The sequence below is a fragment of the Drosophila kikkawai genome, chromosome 3R (assembly GCF_030179895.1).
Source record: "Drosophila kikkawai strain 14028-0561.14 chromosome 3R, DkikHiC1v2, whole genome shotgun sequence".
In the NCBI taxonomy this organism is placed as follows: domain Eukaryota; kingdom Metazoa; phylum Arthropoda; class Insecta; order Diptera; family Drosophilidae; genus Drosophila; species Drosophila kikkawai.
This window is the reverse complement of record NC_091731.1, coordinates 28,832,437-28,850,631: the sequence shown is the minus strand read 5'-3', so window position 1 is coordinate 28,850,631 and position 18,195 is coordinate 28,832,437. Positions and strand designations below refer to the sequence as shown.

At 42.0% G+C, this 18,195-nt stretch overlaps 3 protein-coding genes across 3 annotated transcripts; 1 reads left to right on the top strand and 2 right to left on the bottom strand.

The window, feature by feature from the left end:
- Window positions 1–10,467: 10,467 nt before the first annotated feature.
- Window positions 10,468–13,917, bottom strand: Arl8 (ADP-ribosylation factor-like protein 8). Its single transcript, XM_017162196.3, has 4 exons — window positions 13,783–13,917; window positions 11,993–12,147; window positions 11,759–11,920; window positions 10,468–11,700 (listed from the first exon to the last, which is right to left on the bottom strand). The coding sequence occupies exons 1-4, from the start codon at window positions 13,903–13,905 to the stop codon at window positions 11,580–11,582; spliced, it is 561 nt and encodes a 186-aa protein (XP_017017685.1). The 5' UTR covers window positions 13,906–13,917; the 3' UTR covers window positions 10,468–11,579.
- Window positions 13,918–13,989: 72 nt separating this feature from the next.
- Window positions 13,990–15,200, top strand: LOC108071438 (pre-mRNA-splicing factor ISY1 homolog). The gene is made up of 4 exons (XM_017162195.2): window positions 13,990–14,115; window positions 14,178–14,200; window positions 14,265–14,425; window positions 14,482–15,200. The coding sequence occupies exons 1-4, from the start codon at window positions 14,113–14,115 to the stop codon at window positions 15,111–15,113; spliced, it is 819 nt and encodes a 272-aa protein (XP_017017684.1). The 5' UTR covers window positions 13,990–14,112; the 3' UTR covers window positions 15,114–15,200.
- Window positions 15,134–17,994, bottom strand: LOC108071437 (probable ATP-dependent RNA helicase DDX43). Its single transcript, XM_017162193.2, has 5 exons — window positions 17,906–17,994; window positions 17,002–17,846; window positions 16,434–16,942; window positions 15,737–16,372; window positions 15,134–15,677 (listed from the first exon to the last, which is right to left on the bottom strand). The coding sequence occupies exons 2-5, from the start codon at window positions 17,683–17,685 to the stop codon at window positions 15,341–15,343; spliced, it is 2,166 nt and encodes a 721-aa protein (XP_017017682.1). The 5' UTR covers window positions 17,686–17,846; window positions 17,906–17,994; the 3' UTR covers window positions 15,134–15,340.
- Window positions 17,995–18,195: the final 201 nt, after the last annotated feature.

Sequence of the window (18,195 nt, the reverse complement as noted above, 5' to 3'; positions counted from 1 at the left end):
TAAGAAGCCAATTTGAAAATATTTTATAAAAAGTAAAAACAGATTAAAAATTTTATGTTCTAGAGTTCCCAGCAAATATAGAGTTATGGAAGTAGTACTGTATTTCCCTATAATTTAAATGCAGTTGTAGGACATTCAAGGTCTCTCTGCACCCACCTACCCATCCTTTAGTCCTCACCCCTTCGTGCAACCCATTGTAGGCGACACTTTTCATGTGTGTGTGTGTGTGTGTGTGCGTGTGTGAGGAAACACGCCCCTTAAAATAAAAACTAAATGAAATGGAAAACGTGGAGAGACCAAAAACGAGAAGTGACCAGAGAACTGGACCCCGGGCAAGCTGCTAGGAAAATGAGCGGCTTATCTAAATCTTCATAGTTGGCTAAGTTCCCCTCCTACCATCCTATTTTTCCTCCCCCTCGCGGCTCTCAGTTCCCTTTCGTTCGGTTTTAATTGCAGCCGAAACGTGAGCGAAATGTAACCAAAAAATGCAATTGTGGTAGCAACTGGGACTGCAACGTTTCCTTCTCAGTTCTTTACTACTTTTTTTTCGTTTTTTTTTTGGTCATTCCTTTGGCTAGTTAATCGCGCGCATTCGTGCTGCATTCCTTTTGTCCAGCAGGGACTTCCCCTCCAAAGGCCATCCCTAATGAGGAAGGTTCCCTTTTTCGGGTTCACTCTGGCATTTGTCATCGAAACATGTAATTATGCCACTTTGCGTCAAGTTGCAAGGCAAACCATTTACAATGCTCCCTTCTAACGGGTCCAAAAAACAGGAGACCCTCAAAAACCAGGCCAAAAAGACCTTGAGCCCATTAGGAATTTGTTTAGCAGCCTGCTGCTGCATTCCAATGGTTTGTTTCATAGTTAAAATATTTAATTAGAAGAGGCAATATGGAAACTAAGGTGACAGCCTTAAAAATTATGCGTTTAAGGAATTTATTTATTATTTTTTATTGATGATTGAATAAAACTAAATAATTGTAATATGTTGTATGTCAATAAATGTTTTTTAAATATTTTTAAATTTGGAGAATGGAATGATTTCCCCTCCTTGTTAGGAATGCAATGTCTTAGAGGCTAACCGCCATCCCTCTGACACCTTACCTTCATCAGATATTAATAACCTGTATTAGCATGTTACTTAATCACACCTACCATCAGGAAATACATGTAATTCACGTGTGAGGCATCTCTCCCAGAGATCCCGGCAACATTGCGCCACTTGGCAACATGTTGCCGGCCAAATGGCACTGCATAATTGTCGCCTCACGTGCAACTCGGGCATTTGAGTATATCCAGCCTGCTTTTTTAGTTTTTTTATAGTATTCAGGTTTTCAGCACTTCGCCACCCAAAAAGCGGTCATTCGCCAAGCAAACACACACTCACTACGCGCACATGTCAATTAAGTGGGCGAGTGAACCCGAACCTGAGCCCGGTCCCAAGTAAGTGACATGCGAGCTGAGCTGCAGCACAGATCTGCAAAGAGAGCCAGAATGACAATGGCCTCAATTAGGGCGGTAATAAGCCATAAAACCAGTGAGTACCCCATCCCATTGCCCCTCCTGTTATTGGGCCTCACGCGATGGCCGTCATTATTTTGCAAAAGGCTTAAAACATAAAATCCAGTATAACTTTATAGTTTTACAAGTTTATGGCCGCATTCCGGCCGTATTTTGGATCTCCTGGTCAGGTCCAACTCAATTACACAGCTGAATGGCTGAAAGAAAGTAAATCCAATTGCCCAAAGCCCAAAAGTCCAGCAGCATAAATCCAATAAAAAAGAATAAACAACAAAATCCTTCGAATTGACGGCAAGTTCAAGCGAGTGTCCAGCTTTCGGTTTCAGCGATAAACAAACATAAAAAGTAAACGTCATTCGCATCGCTTCTACACAGTTCAATTCTTATTTATACAGCAAACAGCCAGCAAGCAGAGCTATAGCAGAAGCTATAGATATAGCCAGCACCCCCGACTAGCTCGTGGCAAAGAGTTACAGTGGAACTTCTAAAGTTAGAATATATTCAAAATCAAAATTTCAACAACTAGGAATAGAATTAGATATATGTTATAAAAAACTTTAAGATATAAGAAATCTTTTATAAATTTATAAAAAACAATAATATGTAAGCTTCTAAGATATATATTTCTCTCAACTATTAATTTTTAAAATATCTAAATATATAAAAATAACTTATATTTTCCAAATGGCCACTCTGAACACAAACCATAGAATTCCGACTGTATTTGCTATGCATTCTGCGCCTGGACAAAATTGTATTTTATTGCCAGGGATTAGATGGCAACCCTTTCGCCGCCGCCGCTGCTGCTACTGGCCAGAGCGGGTCACTACTGATAAAGGCCAGCAGCGGTCAGGTCAAGTGGAAGGGTTCGACTTAGAGCTAACCCGTCGGAAAGGAAAGCAATTTATTTACACGTGCCACGGTTCCTGCCCGAGGATTCCTGCGGCTTAGCCCCCATATTTGCACTGATTTGATGCTATTCTTTATGGCAGCCAATAAAGTTTGACAACGCAAAGAATCAATTTCGTTTGTTTATGACTAAGCCCGGGTTTAAGCCACAATTAAGTGTGATTGTGTGTGTTAGCATGTAGATGTCGACGGTCAGTGTAAGACATGTCCAGCTATCGCATGGCAAACACTCATCTCTGTGGCTAATTAATGCCAACAATTAAAAGCCCATTTAGATGGCAATCGACATGCTGAATAATTGTGCAATATTTGCATTCAAAAATGCATTGAAAATTTATTGAAGAGCACACATCTAGCTCTAGCTCTCAGTCATTATTTGTTATTGATTCTGTAGGCCACAGCCCATATCTGGTGGTAGCACGCACCCAAAAAAAGATACAAATAAACATAAAAACCCACCCGGGGAAAATGAAATCCAAAGCGAAACGAAAGCGGATCAATTGCCCAAAAGATCAATTGCCAATTGACAAAGCGATCGCTCAGTCGAGATCAGATTAGATCAATTCATACCACTTCAGTTCAGTCGGGTTGCATTCGCATATAGTATACCCGGCCATCGAGGCGTTAAATCTGTGTACGAGTTCCAAATCCGACAATACCTATACACTGAGAAAATATTAAGATTGGGAAAATTAAATAGGTTTGACTTAGTATTTTGATATGAAATTATTGATAAACATGAGAGACTAACTAATAAAGGTAATATGAATCAAAGATTTTGTTGAATACAAAAATCTACAATATATTCAGGATTAATACTCCCATTTTTTCTGATTAAAAATATATCTTTTAGCTTCTCAAAACAATAATTATTCTTATTTTAATTCATCCCAAGGTTTTCCCTGAGTGTACTTATGTTGCGGTTTCTGTCACTCAAGCGCAAAACGAGAAATTCATTAATCCGCCTAGGATTGTGGACTTTTCAGCTCCTATTTTTATGTGGTTCTTTGGTTTTTCAGTTTTCAAGGGTTTGTATTTTAGGCTTGCCTTTCGGCTTAGTCCCATTGTCGGTTTAATTCAATTACCCCATGTCCAAAAAGGTTCCCATTCCCATGCTTATTCTCACATTTAAGGCCTTGCACCTTGCACTTTCGATTTCTGGGTTTAATGTTTCCTGCGTTGTCTTATTTTTTGGCGGTTCGGTTTCGGTGTGTTTCTGTGTTTGGTGTTTTGGGGAACACAAATACTCGGCACGCGCTGCATTTTTACTGCTTCATCCTGGCCGCAGGTTGTCCAGGCAGGTGCAATTCCCTTCGAGTCGAATTCGATGGCCCTAAGAAATGTGTAATTCATGTTTCCGCCGACATCGAACATCTCAAATAGGTAGGGGAGCCTGCAGGCTGGGCATTTAGGGAAGATTTTAATTGTGTGTTTATTATTATTATCCTGTCGGGAATAAATTCTATTCGAGAAAGAAAGAGAAATTGTATTTTTTCTGGAAATTAGATATAGTTACTAACTAATACTGAAATATATAGATAATCTTAGACACAAGATTCTCTTGAAATAAAGCCTAATTTCAACAATATTTATTTGTTTATCATATTCTTATTGCAATTTTAACTAAATTAATTATAATACAAGCTAAAAACTATCACCTTTTAATTATAAAACTCATTACCTATTCCTAATCCCTTGCAATTAGGATATGAATGCCATAACTCCTTGCGGATGCTCAGCAGGCGGCAGCGGATGTGCTGAGCCAGCCCTAGACTTGGCCAGAAAGTCGGCCGCTGATTGGCCAAAAGGCGGAGCCAGAGCCACAAGACCGAAAGCAAGTTGTGCGCATAAATTATGGCATTAAGCTAGCGTCTGGGATTGGTGCATCTGGAAGTGGCGGCAGGCGATTCCGGATTCCGATTCCAGTTGCACCAGCGCAGAGTAGCCTCCGCAGCCTCCACACGCAAGGCAAGCCCAAGCAGGTTTTTTTTTCCATCCTGTTTGGGTTTTTTGGCTTGGGCCTTTGGGCCACAAAACTGTTCCCAGCCAGCGCTCAAATTAGTTGGTCCCAAGTCAAAGGCTGAATCCCAAATCCGAATGCGAATCCGAGAGATCGAAGCTGCGGCCTGACATGTTTATTACGAAACGCCGGGTAGACATAAATCGGAGGAGCCTTTCGTCAGTGCAAATTCAATTAAAGTTGACATTTTCCACTGAACCCCCAATGCAGTTTGCCAATTGCAAATTGCAAATTGCCGGCCCATGACAAACGTCAGGCGTCAATCAGCCGGCAGCAGGATATTTATGGGCAAATGCATTATTTATCTAGCTGCTGCTCCTTCTCGGCTAGCTAGCCAGCTAGCTGGCTGAAATTTATTATATTTTATAGTGTAACAAATGGCTGAGGCCAGCCGACCACCCGATCGCTCCTCGTACGTGAGTTCCAAGGAGTTTCGCCTTGCCACAACCGCAATCGAAAAGCCAGAGTTTGGCGGAGTTTGCTGAGGGCATTCAACTCTTTTAGCTCTGCATCGAAAAAGGCGATAACGAAAGCAATTTGTTAACCACCAAGCCAGCCAAGGGAAAGGAAATCCCACCAAAGTATGTGAAAATATTAACAACATTTTGGAACAAGCTAAAGATAACCTTAAGGCAGCGAAAACTGGTTGCTCTGTCCTGTTAGAAAAAATAACTAAAGGAAATGGAATTTTAAATATTATATTTATTTATTTATAATACATTTATAAATATAAAAATATATAAGTTAGTGTGGCTACATCAATAAGCAAAGCTATTTTTAATTCAAAATTTCTATACAAAAACTTTAGGTTTTTATATATTTTCCCCTTAAACTAATCAAATTTTACCAAAAATAATATTGAAAATGTGTTTTAAGCAGCGACCTTGAAAATAATTTTAATAATTGGTTATATTTATGTAACAACTTTTACTATTTTACTACTCTTAATCTTTGTATAACTCTCTTTTTTAAATAATAGCTTTACTCTTCGTTAAGCACTCTTAATAATTCCATAATACCCCAAATTATTGTTAGGGCATGGAGAATGTAAAATGCTGAAAACATTAAAGTAGCCTAAAGCAGCTTGATTAATTTTATGAGCGATCAGCCGTTAAGTTCAGCGCACATGAAATTCGCGATACTAATCTAGCATTAAGCATACGCCCCGTTAACGTTAACGTGCGCTTACTTATAAGTTATAACCCTACCCCAAATAAGCCGTGGCCAAAGCCGCAGCCATTCCCAAAAGGTAAATACTCATTAGTGAAATTTCTTATCAACATTTTTCAGTTTTTGTTTTTTTAATATATATTTTTTTTTTTGAGTACCGCGCTTAAAGCTGGCGGCGTTTACGAGTTGATCTTGATGCAATTAATAAACGGCGTTGGCCATGCATTTTATGGCCCTGGATATCCGGAAGCGGGCAATAAAGGGTTCGAAATCGGGATCGCGGCCAGATCGCGATTATGAGCACAAGTTAACCCCAAACAAACCGCAGCCGAATCGATCTCAGACCACCAGCGCTCCGGGGGCAATTGCCAATTGCATTCATCAACATGACAGCTACTCGTCCGAGTCGAAATCGAAGTAGGAGTCGAAGTCGGAGTCCTCTTCTCCTTTCGCTCCTGCTCCTCTTTTGTGTGCTGCTGGTAAATTGACAGCCGCCGCTGCTCAATTTGAATGCAAACCACAAAATTGGATAATTTCCCAGTGACAATCCAGCAGCAGGGTCCTGTCCTGTACCCATCCCAGCCATTCCCTGATATATGCGCCCAGCAAAAAGTTTCCCAGGAGCGGAACACTTGCCGCTGGTGACCCCACAGAGTGCTCCACTCCATCCACGGCGAGCCGAATACAAAAGACAATGGGCGAAGGCTCTGGGTCTCAGCTCTCGGGTCTCGTATGCAAAATAAATTTCACTTCCGAAACTGAATCTCAATCCGGGGCCGAATGCGAATGCCAATGCGGAGAGTCCTGCTTCCAGCCGGTTGTTTCATGGCTTGTTTTACATATGTCCGCACCTAAGCAGAAGACACAAGACCACGACGGCGGATGGAGAGGCTCACCCACAGCCATGTCAGGCACACAGAAAAATCTTTAAATATATAACAGATTTGTAGAAGAGTTTATCGAGTATGTTTCCCAATAATTGGTTAAAGTAAATCAAAGGCAAAGTTTAAACCATTTTAATTAAACCTTAACTATTTATTTTATATAGAAAATATCATATTTTAAGAGTAGCTTTACCATTTCCAACTTAATTTTCTCCCTGTGCAGCATCATCTTCAAGCCCTCTCTGGGGGACACTCGACAATGGGCCAAATGGCTGCCTGGAAAAGGCAAAATTCAGGCTACTCGTAAATCCACATCGATTGCTTCGCCAGAAATCCATACTGAATTGATTGCATTTGGAGCAGGATCCATCGAGGGGGGGCTGGTTGGAGGTGAGGGTGGTGGTCCCTGCTCAAAATGTTGCAATTAATTTTTGCACAATGCTCTTTGTGCTATTTAGTTCTCGATTTTGCAGCATTATGGCAGCCGCCCGACTCTCCGGTTGCCTCGCTTAATTGCCCCCAAAAAAGATCGCTGACAAAGAGTTGGAAAACGAAACGAAAAAAAAAGATCGCTAAGAAACCCCAACCCAAACAGTAGCTCTCCAGAGGATACAACAACAAAAAATATATAAGCAGAGGACACAGAGGGACTCCTTTTGGGTTCTTGAGTTTATTTTGTGGCTGCTTTTTGGGGCCTTTGATTTGCATATATTTTGGTTTTAATTAGTTAACAAGCTGCTTTCGTTTGTTGCGATTGCATGTTGAACCACGACGCGTATCGTAGATGCTGCAGGTATCGCCCCAGCTGGCTCCGCTGACTCCTCCTGGCTTGGCATTGCATGCATAAGGAGCGGAGCAGCACTCCGGACAACAGCAACAGCTTCTCAGCTACAGCAACGTATAAAATCAAACACGATTTTTAGCAGTTTTCAATTCCCGGAAATCTTGTACGATATGTAGCACCATACAACTGTGGATTGTGCTGATTGTTGCTGCTGCTGCTGCTACGGCTGCCGTTCGGGGCAGTCTTTTTGCGCTATCCTCGGCCCAAAGAGCTGGCTCGAGAGCTCGCGCCCGATACGATTCCGATTCCGATTCGCCAGTATCGTGCAAATGTTTCATTATTTAACTGATTTTAGTTGGCCAGCCAGCCAGCGACAACAACAACGACGACAACGGGCCTATAACAGCTGGGCCAACGCAAAGGTAGCCAGAAGGAACGCCATAGCAGAGTGACCCCGACTATGAGATACCTAAGACTTCGGATACGTAATATATTGCGAACCAGAAGGAGGATTGCAGAATGTATTTCTTGGATAATACATATATTCAGTCCAAGAAATTATGTCTTTTAATTTTAAATGAAGAACTTAGGGCCCTAAATTAATGAAGTTGGATTTTTTAGACCAAGTTCTTATTTATATTATAACTATTTTGAAAACCCTTCCTGCCACAAAAACAACATACCCACTGGTTTACCCTCCATAAAATCCTGGTCCAATCTCAAGTTCAGGAATACCAAAAAAAATTCCAAGATGTTGTCATCAATTAAGCTGCCTCGTATGCAAGTGGAGAGCTGTTCACACCTGAGAGAACTTTATTTAGGCCGGGCCGTGGTCGAAAATGAATGCGTAAATTATGGTCTAGGTACGAAAGCAAATGGCGCTGGCCAATAAAATGCCAGATAAATCAAGTCGAAGGTGAAAATCAGCAGTTGGCGAGCGAAGTTTAGCGAATTCAGCAGAAATGAGCAGACGAGGAGACTTATTTGCATTCGCCCTGTTGTCAGCCAAGTTGTCGTCGCCGTCTCCTGGCCTCCTCCTCCTCCATCTTGGCATCCTGCTACTGACAGTCTGCTGGAAAATAAAGCAAAATAAGAGTCAAACATGAAAACTGTTGCCCACGAGTCTGGCGAGTACGCGGTAGAGCCATCCAGACCAGACAGCCTTTTGTTTCCATCTTGTTAAGGCCTGAACTTTATGCCAGCTCCAGAGCTCTGGAGCTCCAGAGTAACTAGTCGTCGTCCCCTCCTTGTCCCAGCTCTTTCTGGGGGTTATTGTTTCTGGCCAGGGGTCTCTGATGGCACAGTTCCAGGAACTTTTCAGGTGGCACAGCATGTTCGGGCCAGACACACTTTTGGTGGCCTCGTGCAGAAGGCATTGTGGGGGCCTTCAATTAAAATATATTTAAGAACAATTTGGTTAGAAAAGGATGCAGGAGGGGATAGGTGGATGTGCAGGAAAGAGTTTAGAGCTCTGTGGTTTGGTATTATAACTAAATTGTTAAAAAATATAAATAAATTCGAATGTATATTTCTTATTAGCCACCCTATATATGTTAGAACTTTCAGAAAAACCACAAGATTACAATCCACAAATTAATAAGTTATCTTTAATACATAAATAGAGCTTTTCTGGTTAAATTTATGGTCAACACCCTGCCTAGTTATTTTTTTGTTAATGTGATTTGCTCATTCTTTTCTCCATTTTTTGCGTTTTTTACTTTTTTTCCATGCGTTGACGGCTTTTCATCAAAGGAGTCACGATGAGGGCAACTGTGGCGCATACAAATGAATGGATCTGGCTCGATGAAGTCTGCGAAAATATATAAAAAACAGCTACAAAAAAATTTAATGTTGTTTGGGCATGTTTTATATGTCATTATATAATCAGCACAAGTCGCACAAATCGCTGAAAATTAAGCAGAAAGAACTAAGCTTCGTCCGCCGCTCTTTACTTATAATTTACAAAAGAATACAGTGTGGCTCATGGGGGTAAGATGACTTTAAAAACATTTCTTAAATTATGGTTTCTTTGAGAATTAACTATATAGATTTTATACAATCTTTATTGTATAATATTAAATTAATATATTTAAATTTAAACTCCATAAAAGTTATTCTAAGTTACTAAAATCCCAGATTGTTTTCATTTTTCATCCGCTTAATGCAATACCCATTTAGACTAATTATAAATAATAATTAATTACCTAAGAAACCGGCAAAGTCAAAAAGATTAAATCTCGTTGACAGTCTGTCATTAGATAAAATCTGTTTGCATTGAAGGCCAATCAACGAATCAGCAAAATAAATAATTAAACTGGAAATCGACGCAAATCGGCTTTCTTGTTTTACACTTACCTTTGGTGTTTTGTTTTAAGGCTATGAGCCGCACTGTTGACTTGGCTTTACGCTTTTATACGACATCTAAGCAGGGGCATATGCGTAATGTTCGTAAATGTTTTCAGCTTGTTTGAAGTTTGTTTATAGTTTTTGTATGAAAATTTACGAGCACGTCGTCGTTAGCCGCATTTTTTTCTTCTCTCTGTCTACTTTTTTCGTTTTTTGGAGATTCGCCTCGAGTTATGGCCGAATGTTTGGCTTGTGGCAAATGGCCGCGAAGAGAGATGCTTATCGCGGGCACTGTTAATACCCCGCATTTAAAAGTGTAATTAACGCAATTTGAAATATGAGGCGAGAGCAACAAAAAAAAAAACAAAAAAAAAACAAAAGACTCAGGCAACAAACTCGCCGTGCGTGGAGATTGAGGATGAGGACTTGGATTTGGTTACGAAAAGGAAGCAGGAAGCCCGGACATGGGACATGAGAGTATTTGATCGTGGCTGCTGACTCACACTCTCCCCCCAGACGGCTCGTGCTTGACACGTATTCCTGGAAGCCAGAGGCAAACCCCCACCAATTGCAGGTGCTATCCTCCGGTAGCAATGCCTTGATTCTGCACACAGAATTTCTAATTAGCCAAGGGCCTCAACGCTTTCCGATTTATGCGTTCTTAGGGCTGTCTGCATCTATCAATTGTTAACCTGCTACGTCTGCATTTGGGTGGCCGCCGGCCAGGCACTTGGCCTGCCTCTATAAATTACATTCGAACAAGTGTTTGGAATATTTGATGCTCGCATTCGCTGGACTCGCACTTGGTCGTTATTTATGAGATTCACTTAGAGTTTTGTAATGTTTTTATAATTTGTCTTTATTGGTTTTTCATTTATTATTTTTCGTTTTCTCGCTGTTTTGTTTGTATGCCTGGCTCGTTTTTCATTTGTTTTTTGGTTATTGTAGTTTAATTTGCATTGCTGTTTCATATTATAAATTATCATAATTAACTAGGTGAATGTTAATGAGTTGACGCGAAGCGGCGTGACAAGGCTTAAGGATCTCAATTGTGGCGTTTTCGTTTGGGAGAAACAACTCAACAATATCTTTTGCGTATTTTACAATCAATCTTGGAATTTCTTTAACTATGGCTTTCGCTGCTTAATTGTGTTTACATTCATATAGTTGTTATATAATATATATTTATAGTTTAAAACGTTTTTAATAGCTTTTTCTGTTGTTAATTTCCATATTTTCGCGTTTCAATTTTTCGCTAAGCAAAAGTTCCAATTAAAAATAAATAATTTGCAGTAAATTATATATTGTATACAAAAAGGATAAAAATAATATTTATGTATATAATAATCACACCAATAAACACTAAACATAAGACTAACTAAACGTGGACACGGCAACAGATTTGTAGAGGCAAAAGCGAAAGATTTCCATTGGAGATACTTGGTCGTACTAAATACACACGCTGTTGTCTTCGGGGTTGTGTGTGTTTGCGTGTGTGTGTGTTTTGGGTGTGTGGTAGTGGGGTCATAGATTAACTAACAAAACTTACAACGTACACAGAATTCATTTAAGCATCATCCCTTTGTGAGTCTACAAATTCGAGACAATCGAGCACCCAAACTCTGCACTGCGAAATTACACATAAACATACAAACAGACATACGTACAAACAGATCATCATCAAGGCATATAGTTATTTCTCGCTGTGTATTCTAGTTGTCTTTCTTAGTTTCCCTTTTTGAACTTGGAAACATTCTATCAACCGATCTACCCCAAATAGTTGGCTTATTGCTGGCTTTGCTCATTATTCATCACTCTGCAAATTATTATTAGTATATATGTGTATATATAGTTGTTCTGTGTGAGATAGTGCCTAAATGTGTGTGTGTGTGTGTGTATTGTGTGTATGTGTGTGTAGAGGGTAGGGAGGTTGTGTGTTCGTTATCTAACGACTTTGGCTTTTCGAATGTTGAATTAACCACTGCAGCGTTATGTCAATGTTGTCCTTCTCCTTACACGAAATACTATAACAGCAGATTTCACGGTCCTGTATGCTTGAAAGATTCCTAGAATAAAGGTTAATCGATTAGATAGAATTCAAGACTTGGAATTAAAACCACTTACATGCGTTCGATGAGCCCGGTTTCATCGAGGGCGCCTGGAAGATCACGTTTGTTGCCCAACACGAGCACTGGAATGCCGGCGAGCTGCGGTTTGTCCAACAGCGAATGCAGCTCGTTCCTCGAAGCCTCCAATTTGTCCAGATCGGCAGCATCCACCATGTAGCTAAAAAGAAATCATTTCAATAAATTAATTGGTGTCTCATTGTTGCCTCATTTATATATTAAAATGGCTTACACAATCGCATTAACACCGCGACAATAGCGCTCCCACATGGAGCGGAATCGGGGCTGGCCGCCAATATCCCACACCTTGATCGTCACATTGCCCCTGGTGATTTTGCGCATGTTGAAGCCAACTGTGGGTATCATGTCCTCGGCAAATTGGCCAGACTGGAAAGGTTAAGTTAACAAGGGATTAATATGGCATAAGAAATTTTAATAAATAAACCAGTTTGAAGATTTCTTTTTAATTTCCAAGGCTTTCATTCATAAGAAATTAAATATTTTGAAGCCTATTAACTTAAGCCCAAAAGTATGCACCTAAAATCTGCCAGCCCTGTATGTAAAAAATAAATGATAACTATTTAAATTCGCTCTTCTGCGTTAGTTAAATGTATATTTTTAACTGCCAACGACTAGACTGTTGATGCTAATTAATAATATATAATATTATGAGAAATTACTATATATATAATATATTATGAACTTTTACAAATAATAACAATCTAAAAGGATATAATAAATAGTAATAGTATAATAAATAGTAAAATGCATTTAATAAAACTACAAAAACGAGTAATATAAACATAAAAAATGCTTTAAGAAAACCAAGGGTTTATAGAATCAAGTAAATTTTGATAACGTTGAGATTATTCTTTACTAACAAACAGCCGATTTTAAACTATTTTTCTTTGGAAATTAGTTAGTTAGGAATAGTAATAATTAATTTAAAAAGTGTACCGAAATTAAATACATAATTTAAAGCTAAGTTTGGAATCCCAAATTTGAAAAAGAGGCAATTTGTTGGTTCTAAAGAAGTTCAGGTTCCCTTTCATAGTAAAAAACTGAAGTGTATCTTTAAGACTTCAACTAAAACTATAAAAAAAACAAACCCCTTATGGATAAACAAATTCCGCCAAGCTAAGACTAACCCTAAGCTCATAAGATATTAAACTCTACAAGTAAATGAATTTGTCCTTCGACAAATTTAAGATTAACCTTCATTCATAATGAAAACCAAGCACAATAATGACTAAATCCAAAACAAACAGCAGATTACACAGAGTTTTGTTCGGTTCACAAAAGGAGCCCAGCGATAAGCGGAGGAAAATTCCCAATTGCAGAGCACTTGAATAAACAAATTTTCTCGCTTAATCCCCTTGCATGTGGGAACATTTAAATCCAATTCGGATTCGTTGGCGGGCGGCAGCTCACATGACTCATAAGTCAAACGACTCCTCTCCTCCAGCTGCTGCTCCTCCGCCAGGGAAACCGCAGCATTAGACTCTGATTTCTGAGCTGGAAGCTACGGATCCCGACTTTATCAGCCTGCAGAAATGTGTGACAAAAGGAGGAGGAGACTCTTGGGTTCCGCGGTTTCAGTGAGGGGGGATTCACAGGGGTCGTTTTGCTGATAATGGCGTCATTGTTCGGAACATGCGTGGTTTTATTATTGATTGCCCAGCCGCAGAAACAGTAAACTTTGCCACTAAAACAAAACGGTTAGCATAGCGTTAATTATTGATGCAGTGAAAGAAAACAGATAAGAAACCAACAAAGGAAAGTCCGAAACAGCAAGGTGTTTCCTAGGGAGCTCCCTACCAAAACAATGGCCATACCATACCGCCTTTGTCAGCTAAGGTTTAGTATTACTTTTTACTGACTTTTAGTCATATTCCCCCGGCTTTCTCTCACCCCGCCTTCGCCTCGCCGCCCTGCCCCTAGCAAAACCACCCTCTCACCCATACACTTGTAGCAAAATTCGCACGCACACACACACACACACACCCACGAAGAAGTACTCACTGCAATAACATTGACGAACGTCGTTTTGCCCGAGAACTGCAGCCCCACCAGCGTCAGCTCCATCTCCTCTTTCCAGAAGATGCTCTTGAACCAGTCGAGGATCCTATTGATGAGGGCCAACATCCTGGGGTCTGGGCTTTGTTTTATTCGCGAAAAAAAACGTTTAAAACGAGCGATAAATGGCGTTGCCGTGAAAAAACAACTGATTAGTGTGACCCTATAAGAGTACCTAAAAATTACCTTAACTTGGCAGAAACGCATATATACGGTCTCATTTTTTACGACGTTCCTTGTGACTGGAAACCTTGGAAGAAGAAGAAAATAAACAAAATGGTAAGTGTGCCGAATTTTTAGCTAAATTTTAATAATAATGTCTAACATTTGTGCAATTTCAGGCGCGCAATGCAGAAAAGGCAATGTAAGTTACTCAGAGAAGCTAAAAAAATTAAAATGAAAGTACTTAATTTGCTCATTTTCGACAGGACAACTTTGGCACGTTGGCGGGCGGCCAAGGAAGTGGAATCCGGCGAAAAGGAACGCCGGCCGTATTTGGCCTCCGAATGCCACGATTTGCCAAGATGCGAAAAGTTTCGCCTGGAGATTATCCGTGAGATATCCAAAAAGGTGGCCCAGATACAAAATGGTACGTACTCGCCGCACACTTGCTTGACATCCGTATTAATGCTCGTTATTCCTTAGCTGGGTTGGGTGAATTCCGCATCCGAGATCTTAATGATGAAATCAACAAGCTGCTGCGTGAGAAGCGGCATTGGGAGAACCAGATCTCATCCTTGGGCGGTCCCCACTACAGACGCTATGGCCCCAAAATGTTCGATGCCGAAGGCCGCGAAGTTCCCGGCAACAGAGGCTACAAATACTTTGGCGCCGCCAAGGATTTGCCCGGCGTCCGTGAGCTCTTCGAACAGGATCCGCCACCGCCGCCTAGGAAATCTCGGGCCGAACTAATGAAGGATATAGATGCCGAGTACTATGGCTATCGTGACGACGAGGACGGTGTACTGATTCCCTTGGAGGAACGCATCGAACGAGCAGCCATCCTAAAAGCTGTTCAGGAATGGCGCGATAAAATGGCCAGGGATGGTCGTATTATTGATGATGAGGAGGAAGACGAGATTTACCCGCTGTCGGGACCTGCTCGCGAAGCTGCCGAGGATGCCAAGGCCCGCGCAGCCGTGGAAGATCCGCACGGCCTGTTGGCCCCCAAATTCACCGCCCACGTGCCTGTGCCCACGCAACAGGATGTACAGGAGGCGCTCCTCCGCAAGCGAAAGCAAGAACTCTTGGAAAAATATGGCGGAGGGGCCAACTGAACTTTAATAAAACAATCAAATTTTTGTAGTTTGATTCTTATTTTTCAGTTAAGAAACAATAATATTAATTCCATTTTAAACTAAAAATCGCTAAAGGTCTATAGTTATTCCAGAACATCCCAAGATCCTCTACCTTTCAGGTAGCAACATGTTTGATTAACAAAATTTCAAGGCACTCCAATGCGCTGTGGTCTCTTAAAACTACAAAAATGTATCGTTAGATGCAATTAGAAATCGAATCGATCAAAATTGCGGCCTCCACCCCCACCGCGTCCTCCACCGCCGCCGCCATAGCCGCGGCCGCCCCCTCTACCTCCAAAGCTTCCGCCGCCTTCGGCAGCCCGTTTCTCCTTCATGGCCTTGAAACGTCTGGCCATGTTGTGCAACTCGTCGGGCACCTCTTGATTAGCCTCTTCAAGGATTTCAATCAGCTCCTTGGCCATGGCCCAGTCCTCGCGGGTGATGAAGCTTATGGAGGTGCCTGTCCTGCCAGCGCGGCCTGTGCGTCCAACACGGTGGACATACTCCTCGATGTTGCGCGGAAAGTCGTAGTTGATGACATGACTAAAAAGAGCAATATAAACTTAAGTTAAGTTTGCTTTAAGGATATTTCGTAGGCTTACGTGATGTCCTCGATGTCCAGGCCACGCGAAGCCACATCTGTGGCCACCAGGATGTGCACGGCACCCGACTTGATATCGGCTATGGCCTGCTCCCGATCGCTCTGATCTCGATTGCCGTGAATGCACTGCGTCATGAATCCATCCAGCGTCAAATCACTAGACAAATCGTCGGCACGGGCCTTGCGCCCACAGAATATTATGATTTTGTCAGTCTTTGTCATTTGCCGGACGAAAGATTTGATTGTATTGAACTTGTCCATGTCGTTCTCCAAGAGTTGGATAACCTGCTTCACCGAGTGCGTGGCCGCCAAATCCAGTGACCCCACACACACCTGGATGGGATTTCTCATGTAGCTTTGGGCCATGCGGCGCACTCCCGGCGGCCAGGTAGCCGACGTCATGATGGTCTGGCGATCGGGACGAATGTCCAGCATCACCTTGCGGATCTGCGGCTCGAAGCCCATGTCCAGCATGCGGTCCGCCTCGTCGAGCACCAAATATGTGATGCTGCTTACATCGATCACGTTGGCCTGCACCAGATCATTGAGGCGTCCCGGGGTGCAGATGATGATCTCGGCGCCGCGCTCAACTTCTGAGATCTGCAGGCGACGATCGCCACCGCCATACACACAAACCCTGAAAATATGAAAAGGAAAAGTAAGATGGAAAGTTTGAATCCTTGAAAATTACAACTCACGCTTTCATGTTGCGGAAAGAGTACTTCTTCACCTCCATCTCGATCTGTAGAGCCAGCTCGCGTGTGGGTGCCAACACCAAGACATTGGCTCCACCCCTCGAACCCCTTGGAATGCTCTGGTATTCGGTGTGAATCATTCCCGGGAGCAAGAAGGCCAGCGTCTTGCCAGTGCCCGTTTGGGCTATGCCGATCATATCGTGACCCCCGAGAAGAATGGGCCATGCCTGCGACTGGATGGGCGATGGCTTCTCAAAGCCCTGTTTCCGGATCTCCCCCAGCAGATCGGGATATTCGGCAAAGCATTGATCGAAAGTCCACACTGGATTGGGAATGGGAGGCACAGTTTCTCCCTCCTTTGGTTCGAACACGTACGCCACAGTGATGTTATTGTTTTCTGCGCGAATGAGCTTGATCTCCGATTCCGAAAGATTCGCTACCTCTGGAGCCTCCTTGTAGAAGTTCTTCGTCAGTGCCGGCAACTTGGCCCAGCGAGCCGCTGAAGCAGCTTCCTGAAAGATAATTGAAATCAATTTCAACTTTTACGTCTCCTCAAGCTGTTCCAACTCACCGACGCCTTGTTTATAGCAGCCCAATCGATAGTGCCCGTAAGATCACCATGACCATCATCATTCCTCGGCGGTGCCGGATTAAAGTTGTAGTTGCTCTTGGGTGTATCATAGCTGCTCCTGCCGCCTCCTCCTCTGTTTCCGCCGTAGTTATTGTCCCGATCGCGTCCGCTGAATGCGTCGAAGCTGGTCAACTTGCGTACGTATTCTATGGCTTCGCTGACGTCCTTCTGGTCGTTGCCCGAGATCTTGACGAGCTCCTCACTTTTGTCCACATCAACGCGAACGTTGAAGTCGTCCTGGATACGGTTTATGGTCGATCCGCCCTTACCAATTACCTTTCCCATCATATTCGAGGAAACGCTCACAGAATCGCAGGACTTTCCACCATTGCGATCGGGGCGTCCTCCGCCGCCGTAGCTATCCCGTCGTCCCTCTTTGTAATCATCCCGGTTGTCACGTCTTCCTCCGCCGTACTCATCTCGGTTCTCGCGTCTTCCTCCACCGTAATCGTTTCGGTTGTCGCGTCTTCTTCCGCCGTAATCGTCACGGTTTTCGCGGCTTCCGTAGCTTTCACGTTTTCTGTCGCCTCCGATGCTGCGCTCGTATTTCTCGTTCATCGTCGAGTAGGCCTGGGCTGGCGGCGGCTCCACGTAATTTGGATCATCCCAATCGAGTTCCGACATGGCTCAGCGTTTTATTTTTTATTCGAGAAAAATGCAAGCACGTGAAAATTGCCGACTTTGCAAATATGTAGCTTTCAAACGGTAAAATTCCTTTGCGCGTGTTGGTATTGGTGTCGCAAAAAGACGCTGATCAGCGAAAATGTCACGCAATTTAAGAAAAGCTGCAAAACAGAGAGCAAATTTCGTCGTTTTTATTTATTTCTTATTAAGTTTACCTTACTTTGTCTGTTTTACTCCATTTTTTGGGCAGAAAGGAAGAAGAAATTAAACGAACCGCTAAGACGAAAAAAACATATATCGATATCTGTTTGTAAAAATGATATTTCTACTTTGCCCAAATATCGATATTCCGATTTTTTTCAAGTGCCACGAGAATGTATAAGTTTCTATTATCTGAAATATTATTACATCTGGAATATATATAAAATATTATCTGTATTATTATTAATTTATTGTAAACCTATAAAATACCAAATAACACAAATATCGATATAAGCCATTATATCGATG